This window comes from Parasteatoda tepidariorum, chromosome 8, assembly GCF_043381705.1.
Source record: "Parasteatoda tepidariorum isolate YZ-2023 chromosome 8, CAS_Ptep_4.0, whole genome shotgun sequence".
NCBI classification, from domain to species: Eukaryota; Metazoa; Arthropoda; class Arachnida; order Araneae; family Theridiidae; genus Parasteatoda; species Parasteatoda tepidariorum.
This window is the reverse complement of record NC_092211.1, coordinates 18,863,020-18,883,827: the sequence shown is the minus strand read 5'-3', so window position 1 is coordinate 18,883,827 and position 20,808 is coordinate 18,863,020. Positions and strand designations below refer to the sequence as shown.

General features: G+C 27.4%; 2 protein-coding genes across 4 annotated transcripts in view; one reads left to right on the top strand and one right to left on the bottom strand.

The window, feature by feature from the left end:
- LOC107449258 (ubiquitin conjugating enzyme 6) overlaps window positions 1-13,642 on the top strand; it is a 27,160-nt gene extending 13,518 nt beyond the window's left edge. For both annotated transcript variants that reach the window (XM_043046634.2, XM_016064747.3), the window contains 3 exons: window positions 9,188-9,303; window positions 10,916-11,004; window positions 11,754-13,642. In XM_043046634.2, coding sequence (XP_042902568.1) covers window positions 9,188-9,303; window positions 10,916-11,004; window positions 11,754-11,918 — 370 coding nt within the window. In that variant the 3' untranslated portion in view covers window positions 11,919-13,642. The remainder of the gene's footprint in view (window positions 1-9,187; window positions 9,304-10,915; window positions 11,005-11,753) is intronic.
- LOC107449257 (UFM1 specific peptidase 2) overlaps window positions 13,639-20,808 on the bottom strand; it is a 27,169-nt gene continuing 19,999 nt past the window's right edge. The window contains exons 11-13 of one of the 2 annotated variants that reach the window (XM_021148653.3): window positions 20,401-20,503; window positions 17,720-17,844; window positions 13,639-13,814 (exon numbers count right to left, since the gene is read on the bottom strand). In XM_021148653.3, coding sequence (XP_021004312.2) covers window positions 13,728-13,814; window positions 17,720-17,844; window positions 20,401-20,503 — 315 coding nt within the window. In that variant the 3' untranslated portion in view covers window positions 13,639-13,727. Of the gene's footprint in view, window positions 13,815-14,035; window positions 14,090-17,719; window positions 17,845-20,400; window positions 20,504-20,808 lie in introns of those variants that run through there. The other variant, XM_071184403.1, reaches the window with a different exon arrangement.

The following is a 20,808-nucleotide window of genomic DNA, read 5'->3' as shown; positions in this document are numbered from 1 at the left end:
ATAAATGACATGTAATTCGTTAAACCTATTAGAAATGTGCTATAGTATAAAATCTTAAGATAAAATTTCTAAAACTGATATCTCTTTAAAAAGGTTAAAATTTTGGCTATAATTAAGTCTATTAAAAATTTAAATAAGAGAAATTGCAATGGAAAAACCCTGCATAAACAAAACATTGAATTTCGGAAGAAATCTCGTTTGGTGAGAATGCTCTCTCTTGTCAAAAAATACAAAATAAACTGACCTCAAATAAAACTCCAAGGACTTCGAATCAAATAATTAAGGAAACTACTATCACGTTTAATATAAAAGGAAGGTTTATTAACTAAACAATAAAATTTCAGCATCGCAGTTCCAAAAAACAAATCTCACACTCACTCAAAAAGACAATTTACATTCTAATTAGTCACCATAGCAATCACAAAACTCTTCTCGTTACCACCTATAAACTGATATATAATGAAAAAATTATATAACAAAAAATACGATGCGCATAAGCACATAATATTTTACACTCTGGTTATTTCCGTTTCCGTTTTTTGAAGCGCTATATGTTGAGCCACCAATCCTAGATTTGGCATGTGACATTTTTAGCGGCAATCATTGGTTGATTTTCTAGCGTTGCCATTCCGAGAGTTGTAATGAGGCTTTTTTTTATCGCCGTGTAAGAGAAATATATATATAGATTTTATGTTAACTTACTTGTGATCAATCTATATTTTTTTAGAATTATTTAAATTACAAAAAGGAAAATCACACCAATAATAACAAATTAAAATAATTATAAAGAACAATAATATGTATCAAAAAAAAAATTAATGGAAGGAAGACAATTTTTTAAATGTTTTTGTAAGTTCTTTTTTCATTGTATAATTTCATTTGGAAAAATTGATCATTCTTCATTTATATTTTAGTTTTAATTGTAAGTCTGCTCTTAATCTGTTTTATAACCATTTATTATTTTATTTTTGAATGGAATGTGCTATCTTCCTTTTTAAAACATGAAATTCCTTTTTTTATAATTTACTGAAGTATTCTTACTCCTTGTAGAAGTATTAATTTTTAGCACAATTAATTTGGTTTCAATTTTGATTTGAATAATTAAAGAACTTGAAATCATTCAATAATTGCAAAGTTTAAATGAATTTTAGAACTATAAAAATATGCTAGTAAAGTTCTATTTTAAGCATTTAATAACGATGTGGTTTAACCAAAAGATTCTTTACATACTACATCTGTTCATATTTTAAAAATTGTTCATATTTTTCATGATTGTTAAATAATGGCGAGCAAAAATTTTGGTTTGAGTATTTTTGATAGCTGAAATTTCATGCCCTGATATGGTACATAATTTTTCTTTTTCTCTCTGGCTTGGAAATTTTTTTTTTAATTGAATTATTGTAGTTGGATATTTAAAATTTGATTTCTTAGGAACTATCCGGTCGTTTTTTTTTTTTTTCCCCTTCTAATTTAATATTTTGCCATTTACGAGGCTGCCAACTACTATGCTTTTTGCGAAATATTTTATAGTGATTGATGGACAACAAAAAACTAAGCCTTTTAGAATTTTTGGTAATCTTGATACATTTTAAAACCTTCACCTTACACATTAAAACCTTCACCTTACGGCCGCACACATATTTAGTCATGTGAGTGGCAAATATAATTTTTATATAAACATAAGTGTTCTAAGCACTAATTATTTTTTTTATCAAAAAAATGAGTAACATATTTTCAGAAAAATGAATTCTTTTAATTGTTCGGATTTATTTAAAAATGAAAAAACTAATACTTTTTCTAAAAAATTTCTATTTCTATCAATAATTGACTTATCAAAAAGGGAAAAAAATAACTCACGGAATGAAATTGTAAAAATCCTTTTTAAAAAAATTTATAAGGTTTTAAACAAAACTCAAAACAAAACCATTTTAATATAAAATAATATTCAATATTTATTTGGTATTATACTTCAGATATTATATCTATTCCTGTAATTATTAAAAGTTTTATAAATTTTGAATAGGAAACTTTTTCCTTTTTTTCTTCTTTTTTTTATTTATTTATTTACCTAAAGGTCTGGTTTCTTAGGACAAGCGCCTTATCTGGGCGTCAGCGGGACGTCAACGTCCCGTTGACGCCAACAAAATACTGGTTTGTTAGCTCAAGACCTGGTTTCTTAGAACTAACGCTTTATCTGGGCGTCAGCGGAAAATTGACGTAGAGCTGACGCCATAAAAATTCAGCGTGAGCAGTCGGTCCAACGCAGACATTATCTCTCATTGCGCATGCGTTAATAACGTAAACAAACATTTANATTCAATATTTATTTGGTATTATACTTCAGATATTATATCTATTCCTGGAATTATTAAAAGTTTTATAAATTTTGAATAGGAAACTTTTTCGCTTTTTTATTTATTTATTTATTTACCTAAGCTACAAAAAGTTTAAATTACAAACAGTGAGCAGTTTAAAAATTCAATTTTTCCTTCAGCTTTCAAATTTTTCGGGTTGTAATAATATTGCATTAAAATATCTGGATTCTAAATACGACGTAGAAATGTATTGCGCTAATTGCCACAAGACGACGGAAAGATAACATGTTTACGATACAACATGTGGAAATAAATAGTATCAAAAAGTGATTTTTTAAAAGCGCTATTAGAAATTCGCGTGTCGTAATAACATCGTAGTTAAAGCAACATAATCGTCAAAATCACGTGGAAAAATATTGCGATAATAGCAACAAAAAAAAAGTAATTATTTAAATGCGTGATATAAAATTCGCATGTCATAACGAAAATCGGGATTTGTAAAACCACAAGCGAATGCATCGCAAAAACTGCTGAATAAATTATTGAAATATAACTTGGATTTGCAATGCAATCGGCAAAAATTGATAATTTAAATGTGCGATTTGAAACTCACGTGTCGTCATTATATCGTCGTAAAAATACGGGAAATTCAAAAACACGTGAAAAAGCGTCGCAATAACTACCATTTAAAAAAAATCATTCAGATTTACGATGAAATTGGCACGAATTAAAGCACGTCAAAAAGTGATCAATTAAATGTGCGATATGTAACAAACGAGTAGTTATTTCATTAAAAAAAAAATGCATCAGGATTTTAAAAACCACGTGGAAATTGGTAGTTATAAATGGGAAGAAAAAAAGAGGAAAAAGCTATTGAAGCATCAGTTAAAATTTCCGATTTAATCGACAAAAATAAAGCAAGTTGAAAAGTGATTACTCAAATTCAAAATTCGTGCCTCGTAATGTCTTATTAAAATTATTCGATTTTTTAAAATCTTGTGGAATTTCATAGCAATAACCGTTGAAAAAGCGATCGAGAAACAACAGATTTACAATAGAATTTGTTCAAACTGTCATCAAAAAGTGATGACTCAGATGTGCGATTCCAAAATTTTCGATATTTTTTTATTTTTCAAATAAATAAATAATAATAATCATTGATTTCAAAAGCTCTCGTGGGCCACAGGTTGTGCACCCTTACTTAAAACACAGATTTAGCTACCACTAGAAAAAAATTTCACAAAAAACTTAGAAAGTTGGCAGCCCCGCATTTTAAATTGCTTTCTTTAAAATTATGTAAAAATTTGTATGCATTACAATTTAAACATTTTTCTACTGTTATTAAATAAAATAATAAATAATTATTATAAAAAACTTTTGGTGGAATTATCTTTATTTAAAATAATTTTATAATTGCTTGCAAAAAATTTTCAATTCGCTTAAAAAATCCTCGAGATATGATGAATTACTCAAAAAGTACAATTAACATTAAGATGTTCTAACTTTCGACAGCTCTCCTCTCTCATAATTTGAGGTTAGTAATCCAATTCCGTTGAATGTTTATTCAGAGACATTATGGTCTTGTCTCTGAATTTGTTACTTAAAATATCGTCTGCACTAATTAATTAGCATATTTGAAGTCACTTCCATGAATCACTAAGTTTGAGTCCTAGTACCTGAAAATCCAATTAATAGATCAAAATTTAATCAAGGTGTTCCATTCTTATTTGTTAATTAAAAATTTGTGAAGATTATTAGAATTATATTTATATGCAAGTTTTTGGAATTTATATACCCTAGTTAAATGAAAATCAGCTTTTTTTTTTAAAAAAATAATGAACAAAGTAACGCTTTAATTATAGAGAAAATTATATATTTTCTTTAACGTATAAAAAAAAATTGTAGGCATTCTATTTTTTTCCTGCAGTTTAAACAGCCTTAATAGTATCTTTTGTTGTTTTCTCCCACGTTCGTTTTATTTTTTTCTTCATAAGTGGTTTCTAAAGTGAAAAATATTTTCATTTCTTGGATAAACTGTCCCCTTTTTTTATCTTGGGGTATTTTTAAGCAGCAGTTTCTCCTCGCGGCGCTTTATTTTGCAATTTATGAAGATAAAAATAGTAAGGGTCGTCGAAATTGCCTTGTGCAATGTTATTTTTTCTCATCACCTCTTCTTCGAATGACACTGCGTTTTATTCGATGTTTCATTGACATTTAATTCGCTGTTTTTATCTTTGTGCGAAGTTTTATTGCTTTGCTTCATATTTATGATAGTGTTCTATTAAACTAAGAGAAGGGAATTAGGTCTTGGTATCCCGATATGTAAGCTATATTTATTCAGTTATGTAATGCTTGAAAACACGAAACTAGGTCGTTGTCAGCGAAGTTTTTATGCATTTTTTTTTCCTTTTCAATTTTTCATTTGATACAATTAGTGGGGAAAAAATTATTTCCGAAAAAAAAATTCATTTTTTGAAATCTAAATAAGCCAAAGGTTGGTGAAAATGGTGATTTGTTTAATGCCCTTACTTCTTATGGAGACGACTGGTATCTATAGTCAATCGTTTGCGTCAAAGTTAAGTCTAGGTGATTTATCAGAATTTTAATATCGCGATATATCGGTAGGAAGATATCTAACTCGCGATATATCAGAATGTTTTGCAAAATTTAATCAATTTACATTATTTTTACATTTATGTGCATAATCGTTATGCAACATAGAATATAATACTTTATTACACGATAGCATCGTATTCGATATTTATCGTTGCTAATAATGATCTCGGTATTATCATTGTCTATAATTGTTGTCTGTTCAATGTTTATCGTAAAACACAGTATTCGCGAATTATTTTTAGAATATTTTTTACAAATACCGTTTTTGCGACGCTCATAAATCATCTGTATTTGCCAAGCTCACGAATCTATGAGATTTCGATCGGGTTGATTTTCGCCCAAGATGATTTTTCTGTATATCTTTAAATTTTGTTAAATCGCATCGAAGACATTATAACTTCATTTAGGGTTCATCTCACAAGTTTCAACGTAGGACAAATATATTATTTATATAATAATGTAGCAAATAATTATAAATATCATAATTCCAAATCTCTTTTATATTTAACTAATGGCTGTTTGAATGCGAATTGCTATGAATTTTGGTTACAGAATTAACGTTTTACAAATTTTTATGAAACAAGAACTTAAGTTTAAATTTATGATATATAATAGGTATTGTTATTTAAAAGTTTTAAATCCAGCTTCTATCTAACATTTTTATGTTAAATAAAAATTAAGGATACTTGGAGGACCCCTTTATTTTTTAACCTTTCTCAATCTTGTGTGTAAATTTAGACTTTCACTTTTAATCACTATATAAGCGGAATTGTTTTATTTTTTTGAAAATCGCTTCAAAAGTAATAATTTAGCATTTAAGTGAGATTTTTGGGTTATTATTAAAGCTTTCTCTATTTTTAAAGTATGGAATATTCCCCCTTTTTTTTATTTCTTTATTAGAAATATGTACAACACCTGCTTCGTGATTCTAATGATGGCGAATAAAAATAATCATTAATTTAGAAGTGTTACATCATAGAGTAGATAATCTTTTAACATGAGCCGTAGTGGCTCAGGAGATAGAGTGCTCGCCTTCCAATGAGGTGAACGGGGTTCGAATCCTAGCGAAGGCTTATTGATACTAATTCCGCACTCGGCTTGCACTGACCGCAGCGCTAACATAAAATATCCTCAGTGGTAGACGAATCGTGGGTTAGAGTCCTCTTGCAGTTGGGCTAACCGTGTGAAGTTTTCCTCTCCATGTAACGCAAATGCGGGTTAGTTCCATCAAAAAGAAGTCCATGCAGGCAAATATCTCCTTATACTTGATCCAGGAGTTCCCCTGTCTTCTGAATTGAGTTCAAAATTACAAGGCTACGGTAAGTATTAGTAGACGGTTATAAAATTAAAAAAAAAAGAATTTTAACATGACGGTGCTCGCTAGTAATTTTAAGAAGGAGAAAAAAATTTATGTAGACAAAAAAAAAAGGTTGTTTACATCGTTTTATTTTACATTTAAAATATTTGTTTTCTGTTTGATGATTCTTTTTACGAAAAATAATTATTTGTCTTGCCTTATTGGTTGCTGAATTTTTTTTTTTTTTTTTAACGAAACATGCGTTGGTGTATGATATGTTTTTTTCAAGTTTAAATCAATACAGCTCGCTAATTTATGACTCGTATTACGTAGTTGTTCTAAGTCCTTCGTTACACCCGATGTCATTACGTAATGTGTCCTTCCCCTCATTTGGGTTCTTTGAAAAAAAAAGAAATTTAGTTCCACTTGCCTTTGTTTTGTTTCAAATCCCTTCGCACAATATTTTCACTCCAAGTTTGCGTGCGAGGTTGCGTCAGTGTTTAGTCTTTTTCTTGTTGAATGATAAAGATTCTGATCTTAACCTTGCTAGGTTGCGTTTTTGGCATCATGCCCTTTCCTTTCTCTCTTTACTAAAAATCTACTTTACGATTTAAATCAAACCTCTAAAGGTCGTTGATAGTGGCATTTCGAATCTTTTCTCCCCCTTCTTAGACCTTCTTTTCTCTCCCGTATGATGTAACTTATGTTCATGTCTGCTTAATAAAATGATTTGAATTGAAGGAAGAAAAAAAAAGTTACATAATTTTGGTTAAAAATGATATTGCATCTAATGAATACAATAAACGCTAAACATCAACTAAGGTTATTATTGATCGTTTTTTGTAAAATGTAATTTCAGTACTGAAATTTTTGTTTTGGAATTTTATCTTGCATTCCGAAATATCGAGCTGTGCAATTGTTTAAAGAATTTCTCGAATAATTCGAAGAAATTGAAATAGTCGAAGGATTTAATATTTATAAAACAGTGATTATTTGCATTAAATCTAGTTTTTGTTATAAAGTGAATTATTATTAATAGTTCATATTTAAGTTAAAATAATTTAATTCAATTATTGAAAGTAATTGTTATTTTGAATTAATGAACTTTAGCTTAGAGCTTATTGATTATGCTCTATATTTATGTCTATATAGTTTAGTTTTCTTTCAACCCAATACAATCAAACCTGTTAAATTTACCACCCTAAATTGACCTCTATTATCAACAATTCAATATACCTTTATTATATGTGGGGATGGGGAAACCTTGTAACTTGACCACTTGTTTATATATCTATATGCATGTAAGTTGACCAGGGGAAAAAATTCTTGGAAAACTTTCTTTGTCCTGAGATGATGGTGCTCCGGAAAAATTACGGATTTTTTGCTAATTGCGATCCGGAAGTTTCCGGAAATCCAAGGTCCAGAAGTTTCATGAAATAATAGATTACATTTATGTATATTCTTGTATATTTTAATTAGAAATATTAGAAATAGAATTTATAGTCAAATTTTTCATTTGTAAAAAATATTTTTTCTGGTAGAATAATAAATGTGATTAGAGATAGAAATAAACTTATACATAATTATTTATTTAAATTATGCTGCTTATAATTTATTTAGAATTTCATGTTTTGAAAATATCGATGACTTAAATTTATGAAGACGTTAATTTTTTGAAATGCGTCATTAAAGATTTTACTCAAGAAATTTTCAGGATTTTTAAGTTGGGCTCACAATCACCCCCGTTTACCATTATGTTAGGCTTTAAAATTTCACTCGAGGTAAAATACAGCAACAATTAAAGGCTTTAAATAAAAAACTAAAAAAAAACTAATCATTTTAAAGGCATAAAATAAATTGTAATTCGTCATAGTAATCAGTTTTGTTTCTTAAAATGTATGAGCTTAAAATAATATAAAAATATTTCATTACATATATTTATTTTGATTGGTTTTTAGAAATGTGACTAACCTGAGCAGAACTCTATAAAAAAATGATGATGAACTTTCTTTTTAAAAAAATTATAGTTGAATTAAATCAATTTTAAAAAAAAATGAAATGATTTAAATCATCAGACCTAATCATGCCAACTCTGATGTATAAATAGTCTGAGATGACAAGGTTTAGGACAGAATGGATTAATCCATGGTTTAAACCAGGGTTCGAACCGTCCTGTCCAAAACCTATTTACTCAAATTATGTCTCAATTTTCAAAAAATATTGTGAAAAATAAAATTTTAATTTTTGAACAAGAAACAAAATGAAAACAAGTTTTTGTTTTATTAGTTTATTATTGTTTAGTTAAAGTATAAGGTATTAACTTTTGTTGTTCAATGAACTGTGGAGCTTCAAAAGTTATACATCTTTTCCTATCATATTATATATTTTCCTTGAATAAGTTAAAGCAAGTTGTATAAAAAGTGTCATATCTATTAATGTATGTAATTATTATGTGTACAATGGTTACACATGTAAAATTTTTACTTTTGACCAATGTTTAAGGTTTTGGACACTTTAGGGCAGTTTAGGACAGTAAAACCCAAGCGCCCAAAACCTGTAAATAGTTGTAGTAATTTGAGAAAAATTTATTTTGTATACTTGTATGTAAAACAATCAAAACCTGCTAAACAGTTTATCTCTCTTAATACATTCCTGATTTCTTTCCTGCACAAAGAACCAGTTTTCTTTTTATGGTTATAAAATGAAAAACTGCTCTGCAAATAATTTGCCAAAGTAGCGGAACGGCTAAAGGATTACAACACTTTTATTGTTAATTTATTATCGAGCAGCATTTCTGAGTATTCTTTGATTTAAGATCTTAAAAAAATTAGTTGGTTAATAAGTGTTTGTCACAAATTCCATTCATTTCGCATTCTTTATATTATTATTTCTGATGAAGTATTTATTGTTATGTAGTTAAAGATTGATAAATTCTAATATAAATGTTTACTTTGACTAGCCCTCATGATACCCCATTTGAAGATGGAACTTTTAAATTGACGTTAGAGTTTACGGAAGAATATCCTAATAAACCACCAACAGTTAGATTCGTGTCGAAGATGTTTCACCCTAATGGTAAAAATAACTTTTTTTTCAATGAACTATTGTATTTTTATGAAAGATTGTTAGATTTAACAATATTTCATAATTATTTACATTAAATGGCAGTGCATAATTTACAACACATTTCTAGCAAAGTTGTTACTATAACTTCTATCTTTCTCTCCATGTGTTTATTTATATTAACAGAAAAATGTTAAATATAGCTTTTAAACTTAATAATATCACATTAAAATATTTGGTTTTTTAAAAAGCATGTGGAATTTCGTTGCAACAACCACTGTAAAAGCGCTCCACTAGAAACAACATAGAATTTGTGCAAATTGAGTTCAAGAAGAGATACTCAAATAGGCAATTGTTCAATATATTTTTTTTTAGTAATATTTTTTTTTACTTGTGTTCATAAAATGCTCACACCTCTAGCAGGTTGTGCATCCCTACTATAAGTGTTTATCTTTTGCAAGACATATTTGTGTAAGACATCCTCATTTTCATCTTTAATCACCACGAAACCAAACTGTCAATCAAATCCTCACATACCATACTGTTAGATTTGAGTGGATATTTTCAGTTGTGACTTTTCAAGTGGATATTATTAAAGGACAGACTAGAGTTAATGTTTAGATTTTTCCATGTAAATGAATTTTTTTATATTATATTTTTAAGTTATCTTTTAAAATTTTCAGTGTTCTATGTCTTAAAATTTAAAGTTAATGACCTAAAACTCTAATAGTATATTACAGTACAAGGGAAGAAACTGACAGTTCACACTTACTCATACTTTTGTTGGATATGCACAATGTTTATGGGGTCCTCAAACCAAAAAGTTAAAGAAATCCTGGTCTAGAATCCATTTAAAAAAATTTTAGTTACCTAAGGTTGAGGAGGAATGTGACTAAAAATTTTTTCAATTTGCCCACTTTTGATCTGTGTGTTACTTTAAAAAAGGTTTTAAATATTATAACTTAAAGCAATTTTAATGATACAGCACATTTTAAATTGATATGCATAGCAATAGAATTTGCTGACAGTAATTTTTAATGGTGTTTTCACTGAAGTTTTTTTTATTACTATTTTTGCATTGTTTTAAAAAAAAGTTTTTTATTACTAATCATTTATGATAAAAAATAGTTTTTCATTCTAGCATAAGGTTGATCAAATCTTGTCATATTTTTTGAAAGAGATAAGATATTACATTCTAAGATTAATCTTCATTACATAATAATCATAATCCCTATTCCACATTCGTAAGCAACTTTTCGATTTAAATTTTAAGTTCACTATTTTGATTTTTCTTCTTCTTTTAATTCTAGAATATCATGCAGTTTAATGTTGATGCTAGATTTGGTCTTTCGAATGTCATTCTATTAAAATAAATCTTCAAACTGAGGAAAAACTTTTAATAAAATGTGTATTACAATGAAATAATAAAAAATAAGTTTAGGTAGTTAACGCATGTTGAATTTATAAATTGAGTTTTTAAAAAATTGTTTTGATTAGACTAGTTAAATTAATTGGGCTATAATATATCTAGTATTTTGTTTCTATTTGTGTTAATTCAATAAGCAAAATAAGTGTTATCATACATAATGATGCATTATTTCAAAATTTTTTTCATTTGTTTTAGTGTATGCCGATGGTAGTATCTGTTTGGATATTCTTCAAAATCGATGGAGTCCAACTTATGATGTATCTGCTATATTAACCTCTATACAGGTATTTTTTTTTGTCCATTTTTTTTTTACTTTGTAAATTAAAATTTGATATTTCAAAAATTATTCATGTATATTGTATTTGTTTTAGGCATTGATTAAAAAGTTTAATTTTATTCTACTTAAAGCATAATTTATATATTAAAAGTTTGGTTTAGATTTTAAACTTTAAATAATGTTTAAAAAAAAAAATTTCTCCTAAATGTTTTGTTCTTATATTTGAAACTCTGATTTTAAATTCTAAAACACTGGTTTACATTTTTAACAACACATTAAAGTTTAAAGATTTTGTAGTATGTTACATCACTAGTGTTTGCTAGATGTCTTGTGTTTTAAGTTATGTTTAATTATTTAGGTTATTGCTTCAAACAATTGCGTACTGTAAGACCTTTAATAATTTTGAATCCTTGATAGTGTAGCATGCATTCATTGATTTTAAAATTGTTTTTTATTATTTCATGTTTCCAAAAAAATTTCCTTTGTTAAACCAGCGGAAAAATTTTTTTATAAAGGAATTGAATACCAAAAGAGTGATTTTTTTTTATCAAGAAAAAAAATATTATATTCTAATACATTAGTAACATTGTATTAAACAAGGTCCCGGTTTCCACATCAAATTTGAAAGCCTCTCTAAATATGGAATCAGTATATGCTAGTCATGTATTCAATCATTACAGCTTTACAAAATTTTTGTTATTTGAAATCATTTTCAGTCAATCTATGTAATTGACAAGATTCTTTTATCTTTTTCAGTCTTTACTTGATGAGCCAAATCCAAATAGTCCTGCAAATAGTCTAGCTGCTCAGCTTTATCAAGAAAATCGTAGGGAATATGAGAAGAGGGTCGCCACCATTGTGGAACAAAGCTGGTTAAATTTTAGTGAAGGTGAAGAAAAGGAACCCAAAAAAGATTCTTAGAAATAACCCATTTTTTAGCTCTCTCTCCAACCAACCGAGCAAGATGTCCTGTGGTTCCGCACTTAGTGCTCTTTTGTATGGGTGTGGCCTTGTGTGCTTTGCAATGAACTGGTCCGAAACCATAAACTGTAATCGACATTTTATGCCGTATGTGACCGCGTTGCAGGTGTCTGCAAGGTCGTGATTGTGTTTATTGTATATGTATTTCGTTTGCAATGTGGAAAAAACAAAAACCAGCTTATTTTTTTATATATATATATTAAGGTATGTTGCAGTACCCTTTTATCCTGAAACTTTTAAATACTCATCGTTTTGTATATTATGTTGTATTTTTCAATATTAAGCTTGATAAATTAATTTTATTTAAAAAAAGAAAGTTCTCTATGCAAAAAACCATTGTACATTTTTGTGTGTGTAAAGATAAAACTTATTTGTTCTTTCATGTGCATACTTTCTTGGAGAACTGTGTGTAGCGAGTTATTTTTTTCCCTCATTGAATTTTTTTTTTCTTTTTCGAGTTTTACTTCTTAGGTGAATGTGCTTCTGTTCCGACTGACAAATTAGTCTAGTGTACATTTATATTCATAGAATTAGGTATCTCATAAGTTTTGTGGACTAATATAACAGGACTGCAATTTAATATCTTGGTGCGCTTATTTTAGGAACGTATATGTGTGATCAGTTTCCTGCTTATTTAAAATTTGAAAGAATAAAATGCTTTCTATATATGGAATGTTAGGTTACAAACAAGCTCAATCCATTTCGTTTTGCTTGAAAATACTTTTTCTAGCTGTCTAAAAAGTTTATCTCTTTCAAATTTTTAATTTTAGATTATTTATCCACGAAAAATGTTTTTGTTCAGCTATTCATTTATCCGTGCGTTATGTTTAAAAAAAGGGAAGTGTTCCCCCTATTTTTTTTAGTGAACAGAGCTTTATTTCTGAAAAATATAGCGATAAAACCAATTTTATTTAATATTCCAGTTTTTTCAACCTATATCCTAAATTTGGCAGATACCATTTAGGTTTTCTATTAAAACTAATGAACCACAACCTTTTTTCTTTATATTCAAAAATGTCTGATGAGAAATTTTAATTGTTGATCATAGTTTAAAGTCAACCTCCATAAAAAATACTTTAAAAAAATTCCTCTCCTTTAAAATACCTGAAAATGAATTGAGCTGGTTTGGAAACTCAAAACCTCATAATTTTGTTCTTACATAGGATTTCATAATTCTCGGCACCAAAATTGAATTTAGATTTGAATTCTAGACATTGATTTGCATTAAAAAAAGTATCCATCTTATGCAACATTGAAAGCTGTGTTAATTGTACAATGATTATAAAGTATATGTAGATTATATCTCCCTTTTTCAAAGAACTGAATGTATAGAATAACTATTTCAGTATTAATCTATTTAATGTAACATTTTTATTCCACACTTTATTTTCACCAAGGTCAACAGCTGATGCAGGAAGGCTAATAGTTCCAATAATGTGATTTGCAATGGACTAAGTCATTAAATTGTATTTAAAAATTGAAATTTATCAGAATTTATTTCAATTATTCTCCTAATACTGTGATTGTATTATATTATCTCACATTAATGTCTATCAAATTTAATGCAGTAATTTTAAAAATTGAGAGATTTTTGATTGTATAATATGTCCGTTTCATAATTTCCAAATGTCATAACTGCATAAATAAAGCACTTTGTAAATCAATCGATGTTCATATTTTTTATTATAAAAATTTAAATATTTACAACCATAAATAATTTTGTTGTTTTAACAGTGAACAATCAATATTTTATATCTGTTTTGGCCTCTGTGGTAAACATAGATTGTAAAAAGCTGTTTGGTCCCAAAATGCAGTATTTTTCCATCCACACCAACCCTGTGAGAAAAAAGGAACTATACTTTAATCATGTAGGTATTTAAGGATACTCATTAATATTATGCTGATTAAAAAAGTGGTTAACATAATTTTAAATTGGAAGTTTTTTGTATTCTTTCTTAGAAAATTATTTTGGATAAATAAGTTATGCTAATAATTCCAGTGATGTATATTGAATTCTCAAAAAGCAAAATTATAGATTTTTTTTTGTTGATAGACTTACTGCTGATATTTTCTTAATTGTAGCCACCTCTATATAGCTCAAGAATATGAATCTGTTGAAAACATGGTATCCAGATTAGACTAGAACACTTCTAATTCCTTAAGTACAGTGCACAAAATAAAAAACAGACATTCCTAAATTACTTTTGATCTAATGATTAAATCTTCATGTTTTAAAAATGAATCTTAATAGTTCAAAGGGATGACTTCAATTATGCTACTTAATTAGTGTAGATGATGTTTTAAGTTACAAAATCAGACACAAGAACATGCCTTTTTTTCGACGGGTTTGGATTTTTTACCCCCTAAATAGAGAGGATAGCCACAATCTTGGAAATATGGTCCCAATAGTTTGGACCTCTTAATATTCATTTTACTTTTTGCATATCTCTAGAACCTTTTAAGAGAATTGAAAAAATTTTACATACTACTTAATATTTGTTTATCCATAATAATCCCATTCAGAAAATAGCTTTTAGTAAATATTAGTTATTTTATTTAATAACAGTCTAAAAAATTTTGAATTTTAATAGTACAAGTAGTATTAGTACTTTAAGTAAAAAAAAATTTGATTATTTTAAAAAATGTAATTTCACATGACAAAATACAAAATTTGATTAAAATCAGTCGAATAGTTCCTGAGAAATTGAATTTTAAATATAATAATTTTTTTTAAAAATCAGATTTCTCAGGAACTATTCGACCAATTTTGTTCAAAATTTTTATTTTGCCATGTAAAGTAAACTTCTTCAAAATGATGCAAAAAGTTTTATACCTTACAATAAAAAATTTTTTTGACTATTATTGAATAAAATAACAAACATTTACTAAAAGCTATTTTTTGTATGGGATAAATCTGTATTTTTGGAAAAACAAATTTTGTAAATGTGTGCAAAAAATTTTTAATTCGTCTAAAAAGTTTTCAAGATATGTCGAAATATGCAAAAAGCAAAATTTACAATGGGGGCCCAAACTTTTGGGACTATGTTATCCAGATTGGGGTTAGTATTTTGGATGTCAGAAATCCAAGTCCAAAAAAAAAAAGGTATGTTTAATTAGAGGAAGTAAATTTTTGTGTCTGATTTTGTAACTTAAAATATTGTCTGCACAAAATAATTAGCATATTTGAGGTCACTACCCTTTAAACTATTAAGACGCCAAGATCTGATCATTAGATTGAAAGTTATTCAAGGTAGTCCGTTTTTTATTTTGCACACTGTACATAATAATCCTATCATAGTTGTAGGTTTCATAAGTCCTAGCACATAAGTAAGTATATAATTGGGTAACATGAGTAAATAGTTTTGCTTCGATTAGTAATTTTAAAACGTATGGCTGTTAAATGGCCTCATGTGCAAATAAATTGATGTTTTATTTTGAATTCGGTATATTTTGAACCTCACCAAGAATTGCAATTTAAATACTCTGAGTCATAACTCAACTTAAATATTCTGAGTTATTGGTTGTATTTCAAAGTTTAAACGAAAACCAGAAATAAAGACAATGTTTTTAATGTGCTAAAAGATAACATAAATGGGCAATTTCTATAATTGCTCCCAACCAACAATTAAAATGAAAAAAATAATTAACTTTTACTCTTTTTTTTTAAGCAGTCAAGATAGTAAAAAGTCAATCGACAGAAATGTCCCAATGCTCCCTCTTTTCTGGATGTGGTGTACAGAAAAGTCCCTAGTACTTTAAGATATTTTTCTTATAATTTTGAAGCAATTTCTTTATACAAATAACATTTTCAGACAAATAATTTAAATTTTAAGAAATATCTTTATTTTGCGAATCACTATCATTGAATTTTATTTAATCTATTGTTTGTGGATTAAATCAAGAATAAGTATACTTTAAAAATTGAGAGTTTAAATTAGTTTTTGCTCACTATTTCCCTAAACCTGATAAAGCTAGACATTTTCTCTCTGAAAATCTATAAAAATATGAGCTGTAGAATAATATATCACGTAATTATAAAGAACATAAGATGAGAAAACTGAAATTAAATATTTTTCCTAAATTATGGAGGCACCTAAACTTGGCTGATTTATTGCATATTTAAAAATTCCATAACTTATGAAATACCCTTCAAAAATTGCCATTTAAATATATCTAAGTGAACTACTTTTAGCAAACTGAGTGAAACAAAATTTGCTTTCTCTACCAGCATATTATTTTTGACTCTTAATTCAGAATTTCCAACATGAAATTTATCTATTCTGCACAGTTTTGACAAAATAACGGCAACACTTATATGCTAACAGATTTTTTGATCTTTCTCAAAAAAAATACTTCGATAATCATTTTACTAATTTAAAAGTGTTGTTGTTGTGAGATTTTCTCATACTTATCAATGAAGTTGAAAGCTTTAAGAGGTTTGAAGGACCGACAATAAATTCCAAATGAAAAATAAAGTTTTGGAACACCATATGTCAAAAAATGTAGCAATACATTTGTAACTTCTGCAATTATTTTGGTTATTATATGCAATAGTTGCACAAAATTTTGGGAACGTAGCTTATATATTTATGGACATTTTTATAAAAAAGTAATTTTTTTGTCAAACATTTTCATGCTATAACTTAAAAAATATTCCATAAAACTAATTACAAAATTGTTGTTTTAAAATTTGAGAAAAATTTGTTTAAAACTGCGCAAAATATGCATATTTTTTTATACTATGCATGCACAGAAAAAATTTTCTTTATTTTGTGGCAAATCGTATTTGACAACCGATGAAAAAAGTCTCATTTAAATAGTTTCATTCAATTTTCTAAGTAGTTTTTGTGATTTTTTAGACTAAACAGAGCTCAAAACTGAGGGATTTTCTGCAAATTTCATTTTGTAAAATTAAACAAGTTTTATTTAAAATGACGCTGGCATTGTTTAGGATCATCCCCCATAAAACTATCTTTTCGCATGTTTTCTTTCTTTATACAATCATATTTCGGTGTATAGACGTTTATTGTAGTTATCATTTATTATTTTTGTCTAATGATACAAAATATTTGTAGAAAACCCCTTCATCATTTTGAGTTTCTTTTAAAAACTACTTAGAAAATTGCTTGAAACTTTTTAAAGTTTTAAAATATGCACTACAAAATTATGAAGATAAAAATTTAACCTTTTTCCATGTATGTGCAGTATAAAAGAACTACTTTAATTCCTTTTTATCACGCAGTTTTCCACAATTTTTTTTTTTTCAAATTTTAAAACAAAAATTTTGTAATAAATGCTTAATTTCATGAAAAAAAAATTTTTTTTAAAAAAAAGGCTTACGAAATTTTGCTTTTAACTAAAATAATTGTTTTAAGTTACAAATTTATTGCTACTTCTTTTAGGATAGGGTGTTGAAAAACACTATTTTCTGTTTGTAATTTATTGTCGGTCCCTGAAGCCTCTAAAGGCTTAAAACTTTATTAATAAGTGTGAGAAATCGCCAGATCTAAACACATTTGAAGTTATATAATAATTCTTTAAGTATTTCTTGAGAAATAAGAAGAAATTTATTAGTATAGAAGTGTTTCCATTATTTTGTCCAACTCCTGTATTTCTTTTTGTATTTTATTTTGTATTTTGAATTTATCTTTAATACATAGATGATAATTAATTAGTAATCTCAACAAAAAAAAATTTCCAATCAAATAATGTAATTTAGATTCGAGTAATGTATAATTTACCTTGCTCAGAATGATGTTAAGGTCTTCCTTCCCTGTATAATGTGGATCTAAAATAAGAAATTTGAGCTCGCCTGTGTCTTGATTAAAATCCACTCCAAGAATTGTATGAGCTAATACTCCACCACCTAAAATGTTGAAAATTAATTATTTTTTATGTTATATATTATAGAAGAAAGTTGGATAAAACAGGGACCCCACACTTTATAGATAAATGTTATTAATTATAGATAAATGCCACTATCTATGAGAAACCACATGAAATTAGTTACATGTCATGTTTGGAGATAAATAAAATAACCGTCTAGGCCATTATAATTTGTTATTGCTAGTGTTTTGATAGAAAAATTTGATTTTTGCTCTAAGTTTCTAATTGCTCGAAGATTTACTTTTCTTAATTTCAACTTTTGATAATGCTTGATTTAGTTATTAAATAAAATTATTTATATTATGTTTTACGTTATTAGAAAAAAGTTTTGCATCAAGTTTGAAATATGCAAAGCTTGTTTTCAGTTAAATTGCGTCAGATAAAACCAAGACCTTGCCAGTCGTACATGACCGAGTAGCTATGCTTCTTAATGCTCCCAATCAAAGTCCTTGGAAGGTTAGATAATTCGTCTCACCTGTAAAAGATGGGCACACAAAGCCTGTAATACTACAGAACATAAATTGTATTTGTGATTTCCGATCTTAAATCTGATCAACCAACTTAGTTCACGATATGTTGCTAATTTTATTCCTTTTGTTCTTATTAAAAAGTCCTGTAATTATTTTAGTGTGAATGGGTAATAGTATTAATTTGTTGCTATAAATTAATATTACAATAGCAAAAAATAATTTATTGTCATAATTTTTAATCATACCCAGTTCTATCCAAATAAGATTAGATAAAACCAGGTATAGTATTATATTCTTATTTTGTTTTCTTATCTGGGGGGGGGGGCACAGTCAGTTTTTGGTTTAACCACTGACTACAGAAAGGCATGTTAGCATGGCAGTGTGTCCCCTGATGAAGTACTGTTTATGCTAACATGTGTATCTTTAAAAAAAATTTTTTTTTAATTTCTCACATGTTTATTTAAATTGCTTACTTAAGATAACTTTGGTTTTCGCTGGTTATAGCGCTTTTCTATTTTGACTTATTTTATTTAAATTCTGGTATTCATTTTTGTTTAGTTAAATTTTCATACTTATATTAGATAAAACCAAGTACAAGCATTCTAACAAAAAATGACTCATTTATCCTCTAAAATATAGTTTTTTTTTTATTTTATTAAATAATATTTATTTTTAAAACTGAGGTGCTAATTTATCATTCAAATAAAAGAGTTAGGCCATTTTGTATATGAAACAGCTTTTGTCTTGTTCAACTTTCCCCTTCTATGTATAAAAAATCAGATAAATTAGTATGCAAAGTTAGTAAGTTAAATGTTAGATACTTTTTTTTTAGTAACAGCAGTTTAAAAAATATTCATTACAAAAATCGAGAAAGAAATTATCACGGTAGCAGTATCTTCCTAAACTTAAAGCTGTCTGCCCTAACACAGACAAGCTTTTATTGAAAAATTAGGCTTAATATAATATGTATATATGTATTAAAATTAGCATGCATATGGTAAATAAAAATTATAAACAAAAAAAATTTTAAGAATTTGTTATTTTAATTGACATTTTTATACACGTTTAATTGAATGGAATGGAATAATTTAGATTTAAAAAATGGAAAATTCCCTGCACAGTCTACAAACAACTAGAGTTTTTAAAAATTTAAGAATTCCCAAATGTAATTAAATTTATTTTGTTATAATTAAATGTTTACAAAATTACAAATTAATAAAAATTTTCTTAAATAAGTTAAATTTTTCTTGTATTTAAAATTTTTATTTTATTAAATTCCAATGAATTAAAGAATATTACTTGGAATTTTTCAAAATAATCTCTTTTCTTCTTCACATATATCTGCGAATTGGCAAATAATTTTGTTAAGGAACCAAAACAAATAGCAATTGAGTAAATTCAGGAATTAAAATTATTTTTCTATTTCGCCTTTCAGAAATTTTGTTGGCTTTTTTTTCTTCTTTCTTTTCCTTTTTTTTAAAATCTGAGATATAAAAAAAAATGATCTGCAGATGCTGAGATTTTTTTTAAATCTTTAAAAATAAAGCATTCTCAAACAAAGGGTCATAGAAGTTAAGGCTCCACAATTTCCCCGATCGACAGTATAGTGTCGGTAATGAGCAGATCACTGGCATCTTCACTTCCCAAACACTTTTTCATTCAGTGTGTTTAAAGCCTCATTGAGTGTGTTTAAAGCCACCACCAACGATCAAACCCACAGTGCTTTACAATAACAGCTCGAAGCCATATCCACTGTGCCTTTCATAAATTATAAGATTCTAGTAAAATCCTATTGAAAGCCATATTGACTGTTTTAAAATATACCTTTTAGCAGTAAGTCATTAATACACTGAAAATAAGTTTCAATAATTAATTAAAATTTATATTAGTATATAAAGAATTTTTTTTTTAACATACTATTTTAATAAAGGTGTGAAAGAATATTTCGTTTAAAAAAAAGTTACTTAAATTTCATAGTCATGTTGGAATACGAACTGAAACCAAACTGGATTTGGGGTAAAGAGTTAAATGGCTAAGTTTAGCAAAATATGGTTAAAGATACTTGCCAATCATGACTGGAGTTCCTTGGTCTTGGAAATGATTGTAGAGTTCTCGGCCTTTGTTAGCCATATCTGCCCCAGAGCTAACGAACATGATTTTTGATTGAACCTGTTTGAAGAGAATAAACGTTTTCACAAATTCGCTTATATTCTTTTTATTATTTGTACGTTACAGTAAAAGCCCCCAATTTAGGATTTACTAAAGTGGCATGGTAACTCCTAGGCTTTACCTCAAAGGATTGGTAAAAAGCTGAAATGAAATCATATTGAAGCATACTTTGGACTTTTACAAAGCCGCTATGGTAAAAGATAGATTTTACCGGTAAAACCTAAAATATACCAGACTTCATGTTCCGTTATGTACAAATCAGAATTGAAATGAAATTATTCCAAGTTTAGCAGTATCTTAGCTGT